This window comes from Theropithecus gelada, chromosome 7b (assembly GCF_003255815.1).
Source record: "Theropithecus gelada isolate Dixy chromosome 7b, Tgel_1.0, whole genome shotgun sequence".
In the NCBI taxonomy this organism is placed as follows: domain Eukaryota; kingdom Metazoa; phylum Chordata; class Mammalia; order Primates; family Cercopithecidae; genus Theropithecus; species Theropithecus gelada.
The window spans coordinates 65,589,656-65,605,096 of record NC_037675.1 but is presented as its reverse complement, the minus strand read 5'-3'; the positions used below and the strand labels follow the sequence as shown (position 1 = coordinate 65,605,096).

The 15,441-nt window shown below is 45.7% G+C and overlaps 2 protein-coding genes across 7 annotated transcripts in view; one reads left to right on the top strand and one right to left on the bottom strand.

Moving 5' to 3' along the window:
• The window catches only part of ESR2 (estrogen receptor 2), a 70,651-nt gene extending 56,950 nt beyond the window's left edge, over positions 1 to 13,701 (top strand). For 2 of the 5 annotated variants that reach the window (XM_025391355.1, XM_025391359.1), the window contains 2 exons: positions 5,300 to 5,480; positions 7,125 to 7,417. In XM_025391355.1, coding sequence (XP_025247140.1) covers positions 5,300 to 5,480; positions 7,125 to 7,311 — 368 coding nt within the window. In that variant the 3' untranslated portion in view covers positions 7,312 to 7,417. Of the gene's footprint in view, positions 1 to 5,299; positions 5,481 to 7,124; positions 7,418 to 12,682 lie in introns of those variants that run through there. The other 3 variants (XM_025391358.1, XM_025391356.1, XM_025391357.1) reach the window with 3 other exon arrangements.
• Positions 13,702 to 14,293: 592 nt separating this feature from the next.
• SYNE2 (spectrin repeat containing nuclear envelope protein 2) overlaps positions 14,294 to 15,441 on the bottom strand; it is a 376,350-nt gene continuing 375,202 nt past the window's right edge. For both annotated transcript variants that reach the window (XM_025391361.1, XM_025391362.1), the window contains one exon: positions 14,294 to 15,406. In XM_025391361.1, the coding sequence (XP_025247146.1) occupies positions 15,199 to 15,406 (208 nt within the window). In that variant the 3' untranslated portion in view covers positions 14,294 to 15,198. The remainder of the gene's footprint in view (positions 15,407 to 15,441) is intronic.

Sequence of the window (15,441 nt, the reverse complement as noted above, 5' to 3'; positions counted from 1 at the left end):
GCCAGGTCGGGGGTAGTCAGTAGTCATATTACAAGCTGCCCATTTCTGGGTTATGCATATCTACTAACAATGGCTATAATATGGAATGGAAATGAACTGTCATCTAACTAAATTTCAGCTCAGTTTCTGGTCTGTATATCAACGATTTCTAAATACTAAGGATGTCAAAATGATTTATATACAATGCTTTTGGTCTAGAACGGGATATACACTCAAATAGTTAATCAAAGGTCTGATCCTTCATGGGCTTAAGTAGAGAGGCACATATTTCTCTCCTGGGGAGGGAAGGGAAAGGACCACAACATTCTAACTCTCTCAGCCAGTCCTCTTCCACTATGCATATATAGGATATGTGGTACTTGGAATTCCTGTACCATACTTAGCCTTTGATATGGCTCTTGAGACTAAGAGACAACAGAAAATGTTGCATTTAACAATCTGTTACAATGCTTGTTAGAGTGTTTTTATAAACTCTAAGGTGTTATGCAAGTGTCATAGTTAATAGCCTACCCAACACCCAACAGATAGACTGGCCATCTTGCCACCCAGGGGCCTGAGGACTAGATAAACCCTCCCTTTGATAGAATTAGAGGGGGTATGGAATTTAGGAATTAGAGTGTAATTAATTACATCAATTATCCCATAGTCTTTAAAATATTTTAAATTTGAAACAAGTCTATTTAAACAGTTTTAAGATTTATGAAGGATGAAACTTTTCATTAAATGAAAGAAATAGAGGGGTTAAGCCAGGAAATCCTATTTTACATTAAGAAAGTTATTAAGAGACACTGGCTTAAACCTTGGTTCCCTCTGAGTTTATAGGGAGAGTTCCCATGAAGTGCGTGGGTGGAGAAGACAAAGACACGGAGGGATGCTGATGAGGAAAGATGGGGGGGTCCTTTTCTGTTGACCAAGAACGCTGGGGCAAAGCACAGTTGAACAGCAGCCTGCCGGCCTCACACCATGGCAACTTTTGAGTCCCATCTTCCCTCATGTGCTGGGGGCAGGAGGTGGTGATAGAGGGTGTGGGTCACGGCCAGAGGTTCCTTTCCTCAAAGCAAACAAGCGAACGCTGCATACAGCTCCCCAAAGCCAGGACTTCTTTCCTTTGGTCAGTATTCTGGGACTTTTATTAACACATTCGATTTTTCTCATTTATTTGCCTTCAGTCAAGGAAAGCTTAGGTTTTCATCCTTTGAACAAATCAGACGTGGCAAACCTTGAAGGAGGGGTGGCTGTCCCCCACCACTGTGCTGCTCAGAATGTCATCAGGTGGGCCGGTGAGAGGAGCACACAGCTGTTCCCAGCTGATAAAGGGGAGAGGAGATTGTGTCCTTGATTTTATTTCACTTTCTGTGGTATGTGTGGGGCATGGTGCCAAGATCTTGTCTTTTTTTTTTTTTTTTTTTAAACTATACTTCTTCAGTTTCATGAAAAGTAATTTAATTTTGTTCTACAGTGAATCCTGATGTTTTTACTTTTCGGGGGTGGAGAGGGTGCTACATTTTTGTTGTTTTCTGTGTCTGACTAGGCAGGGCTTTGGATCCTGTCCTTTGCCCCACCCTGCCCAGGGCCTGCTACTTAGCAAGTACTCTGTAGAAATGTGTTTGAGGAGCAAGGGCTGGAGCACGGATGCCTGAGGTGCAGGCACGGCACTGCTGACTGGAGAGCCAGGCATCAGCATGGGTATTCTTCAGCACAGTTCCTTTCCGGGAGGGTATTTCTTTTCTATGTGCTCAGTGAGAACAGGAGTCCCCAGGATAATTTTAAATAGGTCGGTCTTTTTGTATATACACTGTTCCCCCCTCCCCCCGCCATATGTAAAATGGATTTAGCATATGCCTTTCCAAAACTGCAGTGCCTCACCTCCCCAGACCACTGTGGCTGATGGACTCTGGGCCCCACGTAGAGCCGTGCTGCCCCTACAGCCTGCAGAAGGCCCAGGGTCTGACCTTGGCAATGACTGTGGTTTGTGAAGTAACACAATGACACATACATATTCTCTGAGGGGAACCTTGGTCGCACACAGCCCAGGGAATTTGTGTTATTGTAATTTTGGTTCTGAGGCGTTCTTTTATTATTATCATTATTATTTTTAGTAACAGCTTTATTGTGATATAATTCATCTACCATATAATTTCTCCATATTCAGTATACAGTTCAATATTTTTAGTTTATTCACTGTAAGTGGTGCAACCATCGCCACCATCAATTTTAGAACATCAATTTTATCACCTGAAAAGAAACCCCATGCTTATTAGCCATCATTTCCCACTCCCTATCCCACCCACACCCCTAGGCAACCACTAGTCTGCTTTTCTGACTCTATGGATTTGCCTATTGTAGACATTTTATTATAAATGGAATCATACAACATGTGGTCCTTTGTGTCCGGCTTCTTTTGCTTAGCCTGATGTTTTCGATGTTCATCTGTACCAGTACCTTGTTCCTTTTCGTAGCTGAATACTATTCCACTGTCTGGATAGAGCACATTTTGTTGAGCCATTCATTAGTTAGTGTACATTCCACTTTTAGGCTGAGTTATGCTGCTATGAACATTTGTGTATAATCAGGATTTGTTTTTATATTTTCAGTCTTTGTCACTTTGAACTGAGACATGTACAGGCACACAATTTTGGCTCCTTTTGGAATTCCCAGACACAGTATTTCTTTTTTTTTTTTTTTTTTTGAGACGGAGTCTTGCTCTGTCCCCCAGGCTGGAGTGCAGTGGCGCGATCTCAGCTCACTGCAAGCTCCGCCTCCTGGGTTTACGCCATTCTCCTGCCTCAGCCTCCCGAGTAGCTGGGACTACAGGCGCCCGCCACCTCGCCCGGCTACTTTTTTGTGTTTTTAGTAGAGACGGGGTTTCACCGTGTTAGCCAGGATGGTCTCGATCTCCTGACCTTGTGATCCGCCCGCCTCGGCCTCCCAAAGTGCTGGGATTACAGGCTTGAGCCACCGCGCCCGGCCTTTGACACAGTATTTCTTAATGGCAACGGAAGTCCATGGAGCACATGCCATGTAGCTGAACAGACTACAGGGTAGTTAAAAGGAAGCGCTTGTTTATGCAGCTAAGTAAGCTTGAAATAATTTTCTCTGTACTTTTGATAATTTTCTGTGTGTACCTAAAACATACATTAGCATGCATATTTACCATTTCAAATATGATGGTGAGTTTGGTCAAAAAAATAAGGGTCTGGCCAGGCACAGTGGCTCACGCTTGTAATCCCAGCACTTTGGGAGGCCGAGGCGGGTGGATCATGAGGTCAGGAGTTTGAGACCAGCCTGGCCAGCATGGTGAAACCCCGTCTCTACTAAAAATACAAAAAATTTGCCGGGCCATGGTGGCGTGCGCCTGTAATCCCAGCTACTAGGGAGGCTGAGGCGGGAGAATTGCTTGAAACTGGGAGGCGAAGGTTGCAGTCAACCGAGATCCCACCACTGCACTCCAAAGCGAGACTCTCTCAAAAACAAACAAACAACACAAAACAAACAAACAAAAAAAAACGGTCTGTGCCCTCAAAGCACTCATGTCCAGTCTTGCTGAGGGCAGAAGGGTGGCTGTGGAGTGTGTGTGGGGACAAGCAGACATCCAGCATGTGGGGCAATATGGAGCCTTTGCCGGGGATGAACAGGGCACTGTCAGAGCATCAGGGGACACCTCAGACCAGACTTAGGGTGGGATGGTAGGGAGGCTGGGGGAAGCTTCCAGAAGGAATTTCATGACCATGTTGGAATCCACAGGAGGAATGGGTATAAATGAGCAAGAGAATCAGGGTAGAGAAAGAGGAAGGAGAGTTTCCAAGCAGCAAGTTGAGCATGTTCGGAGCGTCACCTTGAGGGGAACTCAAGGCGAGGTGTAGTGGGAACTGCAGATGAGAGGAGCAGGGAGGGCCCTGGTACCCCTGATAGCTGCACCAGGTGGTTTGGACTTGATCCTATTAGCTGGGAAGCCATTAAAGGAAGCCCCATGAGCAGATCTGCATTTTGGCCACTCAGAAGGGGACACACAGGGTCAAGGGTAGGGTCTTGTTTCCTCTGAAGTGGGAGGGCAAGTCATCTCTGGGGTGACAGTGGGAGGTCTGAGGATGTGGGGGGACTCTGGAAGAACCAGTGTGGAGAACAAAGTGAGCAGGAGGGTTGGAGAAGCAGCTTCAGGGCTATTGAAAAGATGAATATTTTAAATCTGCATCATCAGACATTATGGAGGTCCCTAGGGATGTGGCAAAGCACTACACTTACATAATTGTGCTTCAGTACATCCGTTGCCTTAACTGAGTTGAACTTAGTTGAATTGAGCTGGCTTAATTGAACTGAAAATACCAATAAAAATAGAGAACAAAAACTACCAAAACAAATTCTGTGGATGCTGGAGCACCAGCCATCTTCAGTTTCATAATAGCCAAGACTCAGCAGCTCCCTGGTTGATTTCACATATTTATTCTTGCTTTGAAATGGAAAGCCTGGAAGAGAAGCTAATTATTAAAGGGAATCAAGGAGTCAGGGGTCCGGGGCGGGGGGCGGGGAGGAGATTTACCTGAGCTGTTACTTTGCTGCCACTGGGATGCCACAGTGTCTCAATCCTAGAGTTGGAGGGGAGTTAAACACAGGGCAGGGCAGGATGGGGGAGGCAGCCTACCCAGGGCATGGTTGTGGGGACCTAAGCATGTGTTCCTGCATGCATTGCTCAGTGAGGAACTGAGGCTCAGAGAGCTCCAGATGGTGGCTAGGAAGTAGGTCCATCTGACTCCAAATCAGTGGTCTTCCTGCCCCAGCCAGGTGCCACTCAAGTGAGAATGTAGAGTTGGCAGCAGGGGCCCTGCCATGGCTGTCCGAGGCATGTGGTACACACAAGAAGGTGGCAGAGGAGGCTTCATCATATTGGCCATTCCTTTATTAAACTCCCTTTAGATGGGGAGCCCTCCATGGGGTAAAAGTAGAATTAATCTCGCCTTCTGACCATCTCTGTATCTGTTGCCGCAGATGAGAAACACCATGGAATGGTTTCAGGAGACTAGATATACTTGCCATGGCAAGGCCACAATTATGGGTCTGGTGGGCACTTCAAGTGGCAATTTAGTCTGTCTGTATTAGGCCAGGCTTCTCTTCTAGCTCTGTGATGGGACTGGCTGTCAGGGAAGAGCCCCTGGGGAGGTAAGACCATGCTTATAAGGTCTTGCCACACATGCAGCTGTCAAAGCACCCAGATTACCTCGGAGCAGGCACACAGAACAGCTGAGCATACAACTTCCGCTCCTTTGCTCAGAGCAATGACTTGTGGCTTTTATTCTTTGTCCAGATATGTACCCTCTGGTCACAGCGACCCAGGATGCTGACAGCAGCCGGAAGCTGGCCCACTTGCTGAACGCTGTGACCGACGCTTTGGTCTGGGTGATCGCCAAGAGCGGCATCTCCTCCCAGCAGCAATCCATGCGCCTGGCTAACCTCCTGATGCTCCTGTCCCACGTCAGGCATGCGAGGTACGTGCTCTCCGGAGCTGCTCCGCTCGGGCGTGGGGTGGGATTATGTGCTCAACGGAGGGTGAAGTGATTTGGGAAAAGTGTCTGCAGGTTAAGGAAAATGATGCCTGAAAGTGAATGGGGGATTTGTCAACTCACACACCTGTAGCCAAAGATGGGTACAGAGTGGACATGGAAGGAATGTCATGTGGTATCTTACAAGATCTGCATAGCAACCACTGGTGGTTCATCGGTTTTTCAGTTGCTGGGGTTTATAGCCTGTTTATGGACTCCTAAAAGGGGCAGTTCCTCCCCTAACATGAACTGCCACTCTTCTTTATACCACCCAGGGCTGAGGCCCTGAGGTCATTTTTTGTGGAGAGGCTAAGACCCGCTCTCCTAGATGGCCCCTCGAGCTGGTGATATGGAGAAGTGCACAAATGCTTCCCTAAGAGTTGTTCTTTCGATGGCATCAGGAAATTAAGGATAAGACTTAAGAGAAGTGGTGGGCCCAGCAGATTTAGGAAGGAAGGGCTGTGGGTAGGGCATGTTTCTCATCAGGAAATGTAATTGTGCGTGCTGATGAAGAGGGTGTGTAGTGGTGGCTACTGTTGGTACAATGATGCTCAGTGCTTGGTGTCACCCACGATGAGGGTAGCCTTGCCCTGGAGCTGGAGGAGGGGAGGGGAGGATAGAAGGTAATTAATTGGTCACTGAGGAGGCAAGTCTAAAGGCTATGCAGAAGGACAATATACACCTCAAGAATCTTAAGTGAGAGGAGATGAAGACCTCTGCCTTTCCCCTTTAATGATTACTCAGCATACAGCCATTTGCAGAACAGATCCTGTTTGTAGATTCCTTCAGTGTGAATTTATCTGCTTGCTAAAATTTCTTTGTAACCCCAAAATCAATATTCGTGGTGTTTTTGAGGTCATGAACAGAGTGGCAAAAACTTTGAGTTGCCCTTCATGCACAGTCCCAGCTGAGACGGAACAAGCAGCTGCTCTCCTACTGTCAACAAGTGTCCTTTACTTGGTCTACTTAGTGCCATGGTTTTACATTTTTGAGCCTTTGGTGAATGACTTCATTGTTGAAAATGGCCCCTGGTGTGGGGCTGAAGAGCTGTCTAGTGTTCCTTGGTGTGAAAAAGCTGTGATGTGCCTTATGGAGAAAGTACGTGTTAAGCTTTGCTCAGGTGTGAGTTATAGTGCTGTTGGCCATGAGTTCAATGTTAATGAGTCAATAGTATTGATTACATAAGGCATCTTTAGAAGGAAACACACATAAAACAAGGTTTTGTATTGATCAGCTGATGAAGATGTGGCCAGAGGCTTGCAGGAACCTAACCCTGTATTTCCCCTAGGAGTGAGGAGTCAGTGTTCACAATGATTTTATAGAACATGATTACTGCAAATAATGAGAATCTATTGTCCTATGTGCCAGGCCATCATGGGTGTGTGGTGGGACACAGAGGCTGACAATGTCCTTGCCCTTGAGCCTAAATTATCAGGGGGAGCTGGATGCATGAGCCATGGATAAATGGGCTGAGGGAAGAGTGGAGTTAGGGGTGGGGTAGACTGACTCTGAGCAGGGAGCTGGGGAAGTCTTCGGTGTTCCTGTGGCTGCCTTGGAGGAGGGAATCTCAGCAACTTTTTGTCCCCATAGTAACAAGGGCATGGAACATCTGCTCAGCATGAAGTGCAAAAACGTGGTCCCAGTGTATGACCTGCTGCTGGAGATGCTGAATGCCCACGTGCTTCGCGGGTGCAAGTCCTCCATCATGGGGTCCGAGTGCAGCCCGGCAGAGGACAGTAAAAACAAAGAGGGCTCCCAGAACCCACAATCTCAGTGACGCCTGGCCCTGAGGTGAACGGGCCCACAGAGGTCACAGGCTGAAGCGTGAACTCGTGTGTTGGGAGCCTGGGCTTCATCTTTCTGCTGTGTGGTCCATCATTTGGTGATGGCAGGCTTGGTCTTGTACCGTCCTTTCCTTGCCCTCCCCAACTCCCAGGAGTCAGGGTGAGGAAGCCATAGTTTTCCTTGTTAGCGGAGGGCACATTTGAATGCAGCGTTTCCACACTGAATGGCCTCATAGGATCTCAATGTGGTATTCTTACTTTCCATCTTCCTTCCTTCCCTTTGTGAAACATCTTAAAGGTTTTGGAATGAATGGTGGAAATCTGACTTGGAAGGGCCGTGAATCAGAGGGGAGAGGAAGTGACCTGCTTACAGGAAGTGGGCTAACCCTTCTTTTGCAGTACACACTACCCTTCCCTTTGAGAGTTGACCTTTGTATGCTTTTTTCTGGACCACTTGATTGTAAGATTGAAAACCCCCATGACATCTGCGTACTTACCTCCCAGGCCTGTGGGGACTGATCATATCATGATGCTTATTCTGTCAAAGGCCAGAGGGACTGTAGTCAAGCTGGGATGTGAGTCATGTTCTCTCCCTGACCTTGCTGCCAGCTGCACAGATTTGTCCCTCTTGATTTGCATTCACAGAGCCTGCCAATAATTTGGGGTATGTGTATATGAACATGTGATCATTTTCATGGAGAACTGTGGGAGATACAAATCTCCCTGCTCCTGGAACTGCCCTTCCTTAAACCTGTTGTCCCATTGGGCCAGGATGGGTGCTGGAGAAAGGCCGTGTTTGCAGGAATGGGGTTCTCTCCCGTGGGTGTGGGTGACAGCCACAGTGTTTCCCTGGGGCACTGTGGATGCAGTTTCCATCTTGTACAACCTCATAAGTAGCAGCCACAACTGCCACATCAGCTACCCCAAGTAGTCAGGGACACTTTGGGCTGTGGATGTGCATGGCATGCTGTTTTATGGGTGGATGAGTAGCTAGGCACCCCAGCGTGTCAGTTCTGGGGCCACACTGTATAGCCTTGATGAGTACACCCCTTGAACAAGACCCAGTTTGTGAACTCTCCTTAAACAGAAATATTTAGGGATAATTATTTATAGCAAGAAAAAAATTCTTTTACACTTGAGAGCGCTTTTAAAAATATTTTCTTATTGGAAAATTTATATGGTGGGCTGGGTGAAAAAGAAACAGTAAAAGTATTAGTTCTTATTCCAAGTGGAACCATAAACAGGATATGAAGAAGGGCACCTCTGAAATGTCAAAAACACAGTGAATGTGCAAAATGAGTAACAGCATACTTTGAAAGTGAGCAATTAAATAATCATGTTTCATTATTGCAGTAATGTTTTAAACAATTACCTTGTGATGTGATATTAAATATATATTTTTAAAAAATATGTTCACTTTGGCTAGCACATCCTGTATTTACTAAGTCATTAGGAAGATTACATTCAGTGTTACCAAGACTGGTTTTTGCTAGTAAGACCTTGAATAATCTGTAATTTTGATATTGGTGCAATGTTACTAAAAGTTGAGCTTAGCTGTTTCAGAAACACTTGGACAAGTACCTAGAGAACACACTGATGTCTGCGTTCTGAGGCAGTTTGAAGTTATTCTTAGTGACTCAGTGTTACAGCCTTAGTAAGATTTAGTACAGGCAGGATAAGCTTGGTTTCATAGGAACCAGGGAACCAGTGTTAGTGTCAGCTTGTTTCCTCCTGATCAGCCTAGAATGCCCCACTCCCAATAGAGGGGTTTGGAAGCTGGAGAGTAGGAAGAAAGAGGCAAAGAAGGCAGCCTTCAACAACTCATTATGTGCCAGTGAAATTCTATTAAATGTATTTTTAAAAGAGATTACCAGGTAACAAAAACATAAAAAACCAAAAAAAAGGCCAGATGCGGTGGCTCACGCTTGTAATCCCAGCACTTTGGGAGGTTGAGGCGGGTGAACCACTTGAGCCCAGGAGTTTGACTCCAGACTGGGCAACATGGAGAAACCCTGTCCTACGAAAAATACAAAAATTAGCCAGGTGTGGTGGTGCAGGCCTGTAGTTCCAGCTACCTGGGAGGCTGAGGTGGGAGGATCACCTGAACCTGGGGGGATCAAGGCTGTAGTGAGCTGAGATCATACCATCATACTCCAGCCTGGGTGACAGAGAAGACCCTGTCTCAAAAAAAAAAAAAAAAAAAAAAAAAAAAAAAATTAACGTGGAATATATATATATATATCTATTTTTTTTTGGAGAGTAGATCTTAAGACAGATATGCTCACTTCTACTCCTGGGAGTGAACTGGCAATGGCAATCCCTTTAGAGCCTCGAGTGGGCAGTCTCAGGAGCGCCGCACAGTGAGTTTCCAGCTGAGCTATTCTCACCAAATCTCCCTCTGTTCTCACGGCACCCCTCTGTCAGGCCTGTCTCATAGTCACTGCCCACCAGGACTGACTACAAAAGATTTGACCCTAAAATAGTCTTGAAGGGATTTTTCTAAAAAAATTAAGGTGGGAACATGAGACAAAGCTGTCAGCCTAGTAACAAATCTGAGGACTCCTAACTGCATTAAAAATAAAACAGTGCAAAATCGATGGGAGCTGTGCAGTGCGAGTCTTGATCTGGAACACTTCCCCTGCTAACTCAGCTGGAAGGGCAACTATTTTAGATTTCAGTAAGGAAGAAACATCAGTTACCAATACTTGGCAGAGCCATATTATATATCCATATATATTTATATGTGTAAGTGGAGTTGAAGCAATTCTAGAATTTTCTAGCATGTGAAAACAGGGTTTGGTTCTTATGACATCTACTAAGGGACTTTATAAATTCAAAGTGAACCTTCTGTTTATAGGCCTATTTTGAAACAAAGTATCTTCATTTAATAAGATTTGACACTGTTTTTTTTTTTTTTTTGAGACAGGGTCTGACTCCTGTTGCCCAGGCTAGAGTGCAGTGCAGTGGCGCCATCATGGCTCACTGCAGCCTCGACCTCCTGGGCTCAAGCGATCCTCCCACTCAGCGCCCCATCCCACCCCATTCCCGCCCTCGCCGAGTAACCAGGACTACAGGTGCACACCACCACACCTGGCTAATTCTTTTAGTATTTGTAGAGATGGGGTTTTACTATGCTCCCCAGGCTGGTCCTGAACTCCTGGGCTCCAGTGATCTGCCTGCCAAGGCCTCCCAAAGTGCTGAGCTTACAGGCGTGAGCCACTGTGCCCAGCCCCGCCACATTTTTTTTCAGTTGCTGAAAACCTTTTAAAAAGATGAAAACACATTATTTAGTACCTAAAGATAATATTTGTGCCAGACACAGTTCTCAATGCCTCAGATATTCATATTTAATCCTTATTATAATAACTGCTATTGTCCTGATTTTCTGGTTGTGGCACTAGACAGGGTCTAAGCAAACTCGCTCAAGATCACATGGGGAGGTGATAAGAGCTGAATGCAGGCAGTCCAAGTCCAGTGCTGACAGTGACCATGCACTTCAACCAGTTTAAAAATCTAAAGACAAATATTTTAAAACTGCAGAATCTGTCTGTCAGGTGCAACACGACATGCATGGCTGCTGTAATTTAAATGGGGCCCCCTTGTAATACCCCCTTACCTCCCACCACAATGTCCAGAACACCCCTACAGACACAGTAAGTTTGTAAACCTCTCACATAAAAGTTTAACTCCACCTTTCATATCTGTGTAAATTAAAGCCCATGGGGGCAAATTCACCTATTCGAGGTTGTAAAACTACCCATATTCGAGGTTGTAAAACTACCCATGGCAAAGCTTGGACTGGCACGCAAGTCTTCTGCTTGCCCAGCGGGCCAGTACTGCTCCTGCCCCCGGACTTGCTTCTGTGAGAATCTGCTTTGTGAGCTGAGTCGCAGCAGAATGGAGGGGTGGTAAAGTTAGGGTTGTCTTCTGCTGTACCTTTAGATCCCGTCTCCTCAGCTTAGGTGGGTCTGCATGAACCTTTACAGAACAGCAGCAACGACAGATGGAAAAATAAGATGCATTCTATTATTCCCATCGTCCCATCCCAGGCTCGTGAGCTAGTGGGTACTGCGATCTGTGACTGCTTTCCCCAAACACATGGAACATGTTCCTTGGAAGTGTACTCGTGTAAAACTCACACCTTTTAGGCACTGATGCTTCCCTGTGGTGTGATATACTATAGTATCATAGTGTGAAAACACGTGCCACTTCTTTTATAGCTCTCAAACTTGCTGGAATTTTGGCTCCAGTGGCGGCTCTTAAGATGCGCATTGTCTGTGATGTATGACTGTAGTGCCATTTCTGTTGCTTTGGGTCAAGGATTTTTTTTTTTTTTTTTTGAGACGGAGTCTCGCTCTGTCGCCCAGGCTGGAGTGCAGTGGCACGATCTCAGCTCACTGCAAGCTCCGCCTCCCGGGTTTATGCCATTCTCCTGCCTCAGCCTTCTGAGTAGCTGTGACTATAGGCGCCCGCCACCACGCCTGGCTAATTTTTTGTATTTTTTTTTAGTAGAGACGGGGTTTCACTGTGGTCTTGATCTCCTGACCTTGTTATCCGCCCGCCTCGGCCTCCCAAAGTGCTGGGATTACAGGCGTGAGCCACCGCGCCTGGCCTTTTTTTTTTTTTTTTTAATTCCAGGGATCCTATTCACTTGTAGGACCGGCCACTGGTAACTGGTAGTGGGTTTCCTCTATGGGAAGCACATAAGGAGTGGCGATGCCAGCTGCGAACAGTTCCCGTTGACTGTACAATGGATGTTTTTGCCGCTGTTTCCTCTGTTGGGTGTCTCAATGCCTTAACTGTGAGTCCTATGCCTTTTATCAGTGTGTACCTCAGAGCCTGTTGGTTGGCTATCATTTGCCATTTTCTCAGATGAATGCTTTGTACCATTACACTAATTTGTTGATTTCATTTGCAGGCTTTACATTTGGGCCTTGTAGAAATGAATGTTTGCTGCTATGTGAAAGCAGATTGTGAGACCTGCTTTCCCTTCCCCCAGGGAGTGTCTTCCTTACTGTGTCCCTTTAATGTCTGTGGCACTGTCGCAGAGAGTTTAACATGATATAAATAAAGTGTTTCATTATTTTGGCTTTAAAAATGTATTTGTTGGGGGCTGAGTGTGAGAACTTAATTAGGCTAAGTAGTGTCTACATTCTATTCTGAATTCTAGTATTTTGGGGTTAGAGAGTCCTTTGAGAATTTGATGAAAACCAGGGCTAGTTTTCCTGGGAAAGGGCATCTGAACACAAACGGTTGAGTACGATTTCAGAAGAGTGAAGAAGCTCTGCTTTAATGTATGGCTTCTTAAAAAGAACAATCTCATGTTTAGTCAGCTCATCTCACACCTGTGATTTATGACCACAGGTCCCGTGTACACAAGTAAAATGGGGCCCACACAAGTCCTGGTATCTAGTGCATCAATTATTTGGATAGATTTTCTGTAATCATTCTATCTGAGTTTGATTAGAATTATATCCTTTAGAGATGGGGAGAAAAGCAATTCATTCATTTGAAGTTATCTTAGTGCCAAGAGTCATATGAAAATGTCCCTTGCATGTGGGCAACGAAAGATTTGCAGACGATATAAAACCCAGACTACCTCATAAAAGAGTTTTGGGAATACACTGAGCTCTGAGTGAAAGAAGCTACAGTGGCCTCCCTGGAGATGGGGGGTGCAAACCAGCTTAAAGGCCTTCATCCTGAGGAAGAGACGAAAATTGATATGCACAGTATTAGGCTTTGAAATGCAGACCACACTTCCTTTCACGGCAACTTTGACTTGTCCCACATCTCTACTTAAGGGCAGAAAAGGCCTCTCACTCACTCACCTCATTTGGAATGGAAGACGGAGATACTCTTTTGCCTGAAGCAACGGATGGATCTGTGACCTTCTAATCAACTCGGTGGCCTAAAGAAAAATCTTGGGTAACATTTTCACTTCAGTTTCCCTCTGGGATCATTGTAACCCATGAAAATAATTTTAAAGAGTTAAACTACTTTGAAGTTATGTGGTTAAAAACCACCTTCCTTTCTGTATCAATCCAACAATTTGGTAACTTTAAACACTGAAGGTAAAGTGAAGACAGATTCTCTTCAGATGGTCTCCCTAACTGCCCAGGCTTGCGGATGTCTCACTCATGAGGGGCACCAATGTGGAAAATTGGGGCTCCAGCTACTGATGAGCTTCACTGCTTTCCCCTGAGGTTTGTGCTTTGCAGAGAAGGGGAGGAGGGGACTGGGATTGTGTGGTCAGCTGTGTCTGCCAACAGATGCAGGTTAGGAACTAGGAACTGTGTTCAGTATCTTCCAATCAAGAAAGGGGAAATGCTGATGCCTATCCTCTTTGTTTAGGTAGAAAGTAAAATGTTACTGGACTTAAATGGACAACAAGGGGCTTTGCCTGTTAATTTACCATGGAGCAGGCTGGGAATCCAGGCACGGTGGCTCACATTTTGGGAGGCTAAGGTGGGCAGATCACTTGAGGTCAGGAGTTTGAAACCAGCCTGGCCAACATGGCAAAACCCTGTCTCTATTAAAAATACAAAAATTAGCCAGGCATGGTGGGGTGTGCTTGTAATCCCAGCTACTCAGGAGGCTGAGGCATGAGAATGGCTTGAACCTGGGAGGTGAAGGTTGCAGTGAGCCAAGATTGGGCCATTGCACTCCAGCCTGGGTGACAGAGTGAAACTCTGTCCAAAAAAAAAAAAAAAGGAAACTGGGTATAAGATCCCTCCCTTCGTGTCCACCTCTCATGCCATGTTGCCTTTGCCATTCCCTACAGCATCTGAAGGTCACACACTGAGAATTTACACATACACAAGGGTCCAGAGCTAAAAGTTAATTCTGTAAAAGTTAAATAAGACTTACTAGTTTAGAATAAAAGGCCCTCCCCAGTATTTTAAAAATAATTTTTGTTCTTTGGAAGATTAAGCATACCTTTGAACTGCTTTGTTATAGAATTCAGTACCACAGAAGTCTGGCTAATTTTGTTTTTTAATGAGAAACATCTGAGTTGTACATATCACAAACAGCTTCAAGTTTCCGTACCAACCCCCACCCCCTCAACCCGAACCCCCGCCGTGGCCAAACGGCTAAAACCCAAAGCATCACTTTGGATGTGAAAAAGTCTTAGAAAATTTAACTTACAAAAACATCTCTATCAAGTCGGTAGTTTGGCTTTTACTGTACATTAGTCAAAAGCTCCAGCTAAAATCTGATTTTTTAAAAAAATCGAAGTTTACATTATTCATACAGATTGGGCATTGTTAAAAAATATGCACAAATAACCACATCCATGCAATATAATTTCTTAAAAAATTTAAAGCAATAGAAAAGAGCAGAGCTAGGTACTGAACAGAACATTTTGGTGTATAACTGGTAGCTCAAAATTGCCAGCTGATTGGAGTAAAACTGATTCTAAACATATTAAATGTGATTGTTTCCATCAGCTAAGGGTGCCTACGAGTTTCTGAACCGTTTCTAGGGTGGAATGTGCTCGCTTGCTTCTATAATATACGTGAGGGACACCACTGCTCATTGACCATACCTACATTATAATAATGCTGTTTTACAAATAAACCAGAATTCACAAAGTGCTTGGCTCTTCAGGAAATTGACATTTCCAGAGATCCCTAAACCAATCAACTAGTTTTGCCAAAATACCCGGGGCAACTGCCGCACAGGTTCCCTGCCCCTGGGGAGGAACACGATTTGAAAGCTGCCCTGGGCTTTCAGAGAGCGTGCTGGGCAAGCCCAGAAGAAGGTGTCTGCATAGGTCCCCGGACCTTGCCAACACTAAGTCACTCAGATTGGTCTGGGGCCACGTGCTGGGCACCCTTAGCAATCAGGCAGGTGGTGTGGCCTGTGGCCAGCTACGTCCTCTATGTCGGGGGTGGCCCGTTGGTGTACCTCAGCATGGGGTAAAAAGACCGGGCAAAGTTGTTTGCCTGAGTGCAGCTGTAGTCTTCTTCGGAGGAGGGCAGAAGGCAGGCCAGGAGCAGCAGCAGCAGGAGCAGCAGCTGCAGGGGCAGGGCTGCCCGGATCACCCTCGAGAGGAAGGAGCGCTGTGGCCGTGTGCTGCCGGGGACCCTGCCAACAGAGGAGGTTGAGAGCCGATTGGGAGG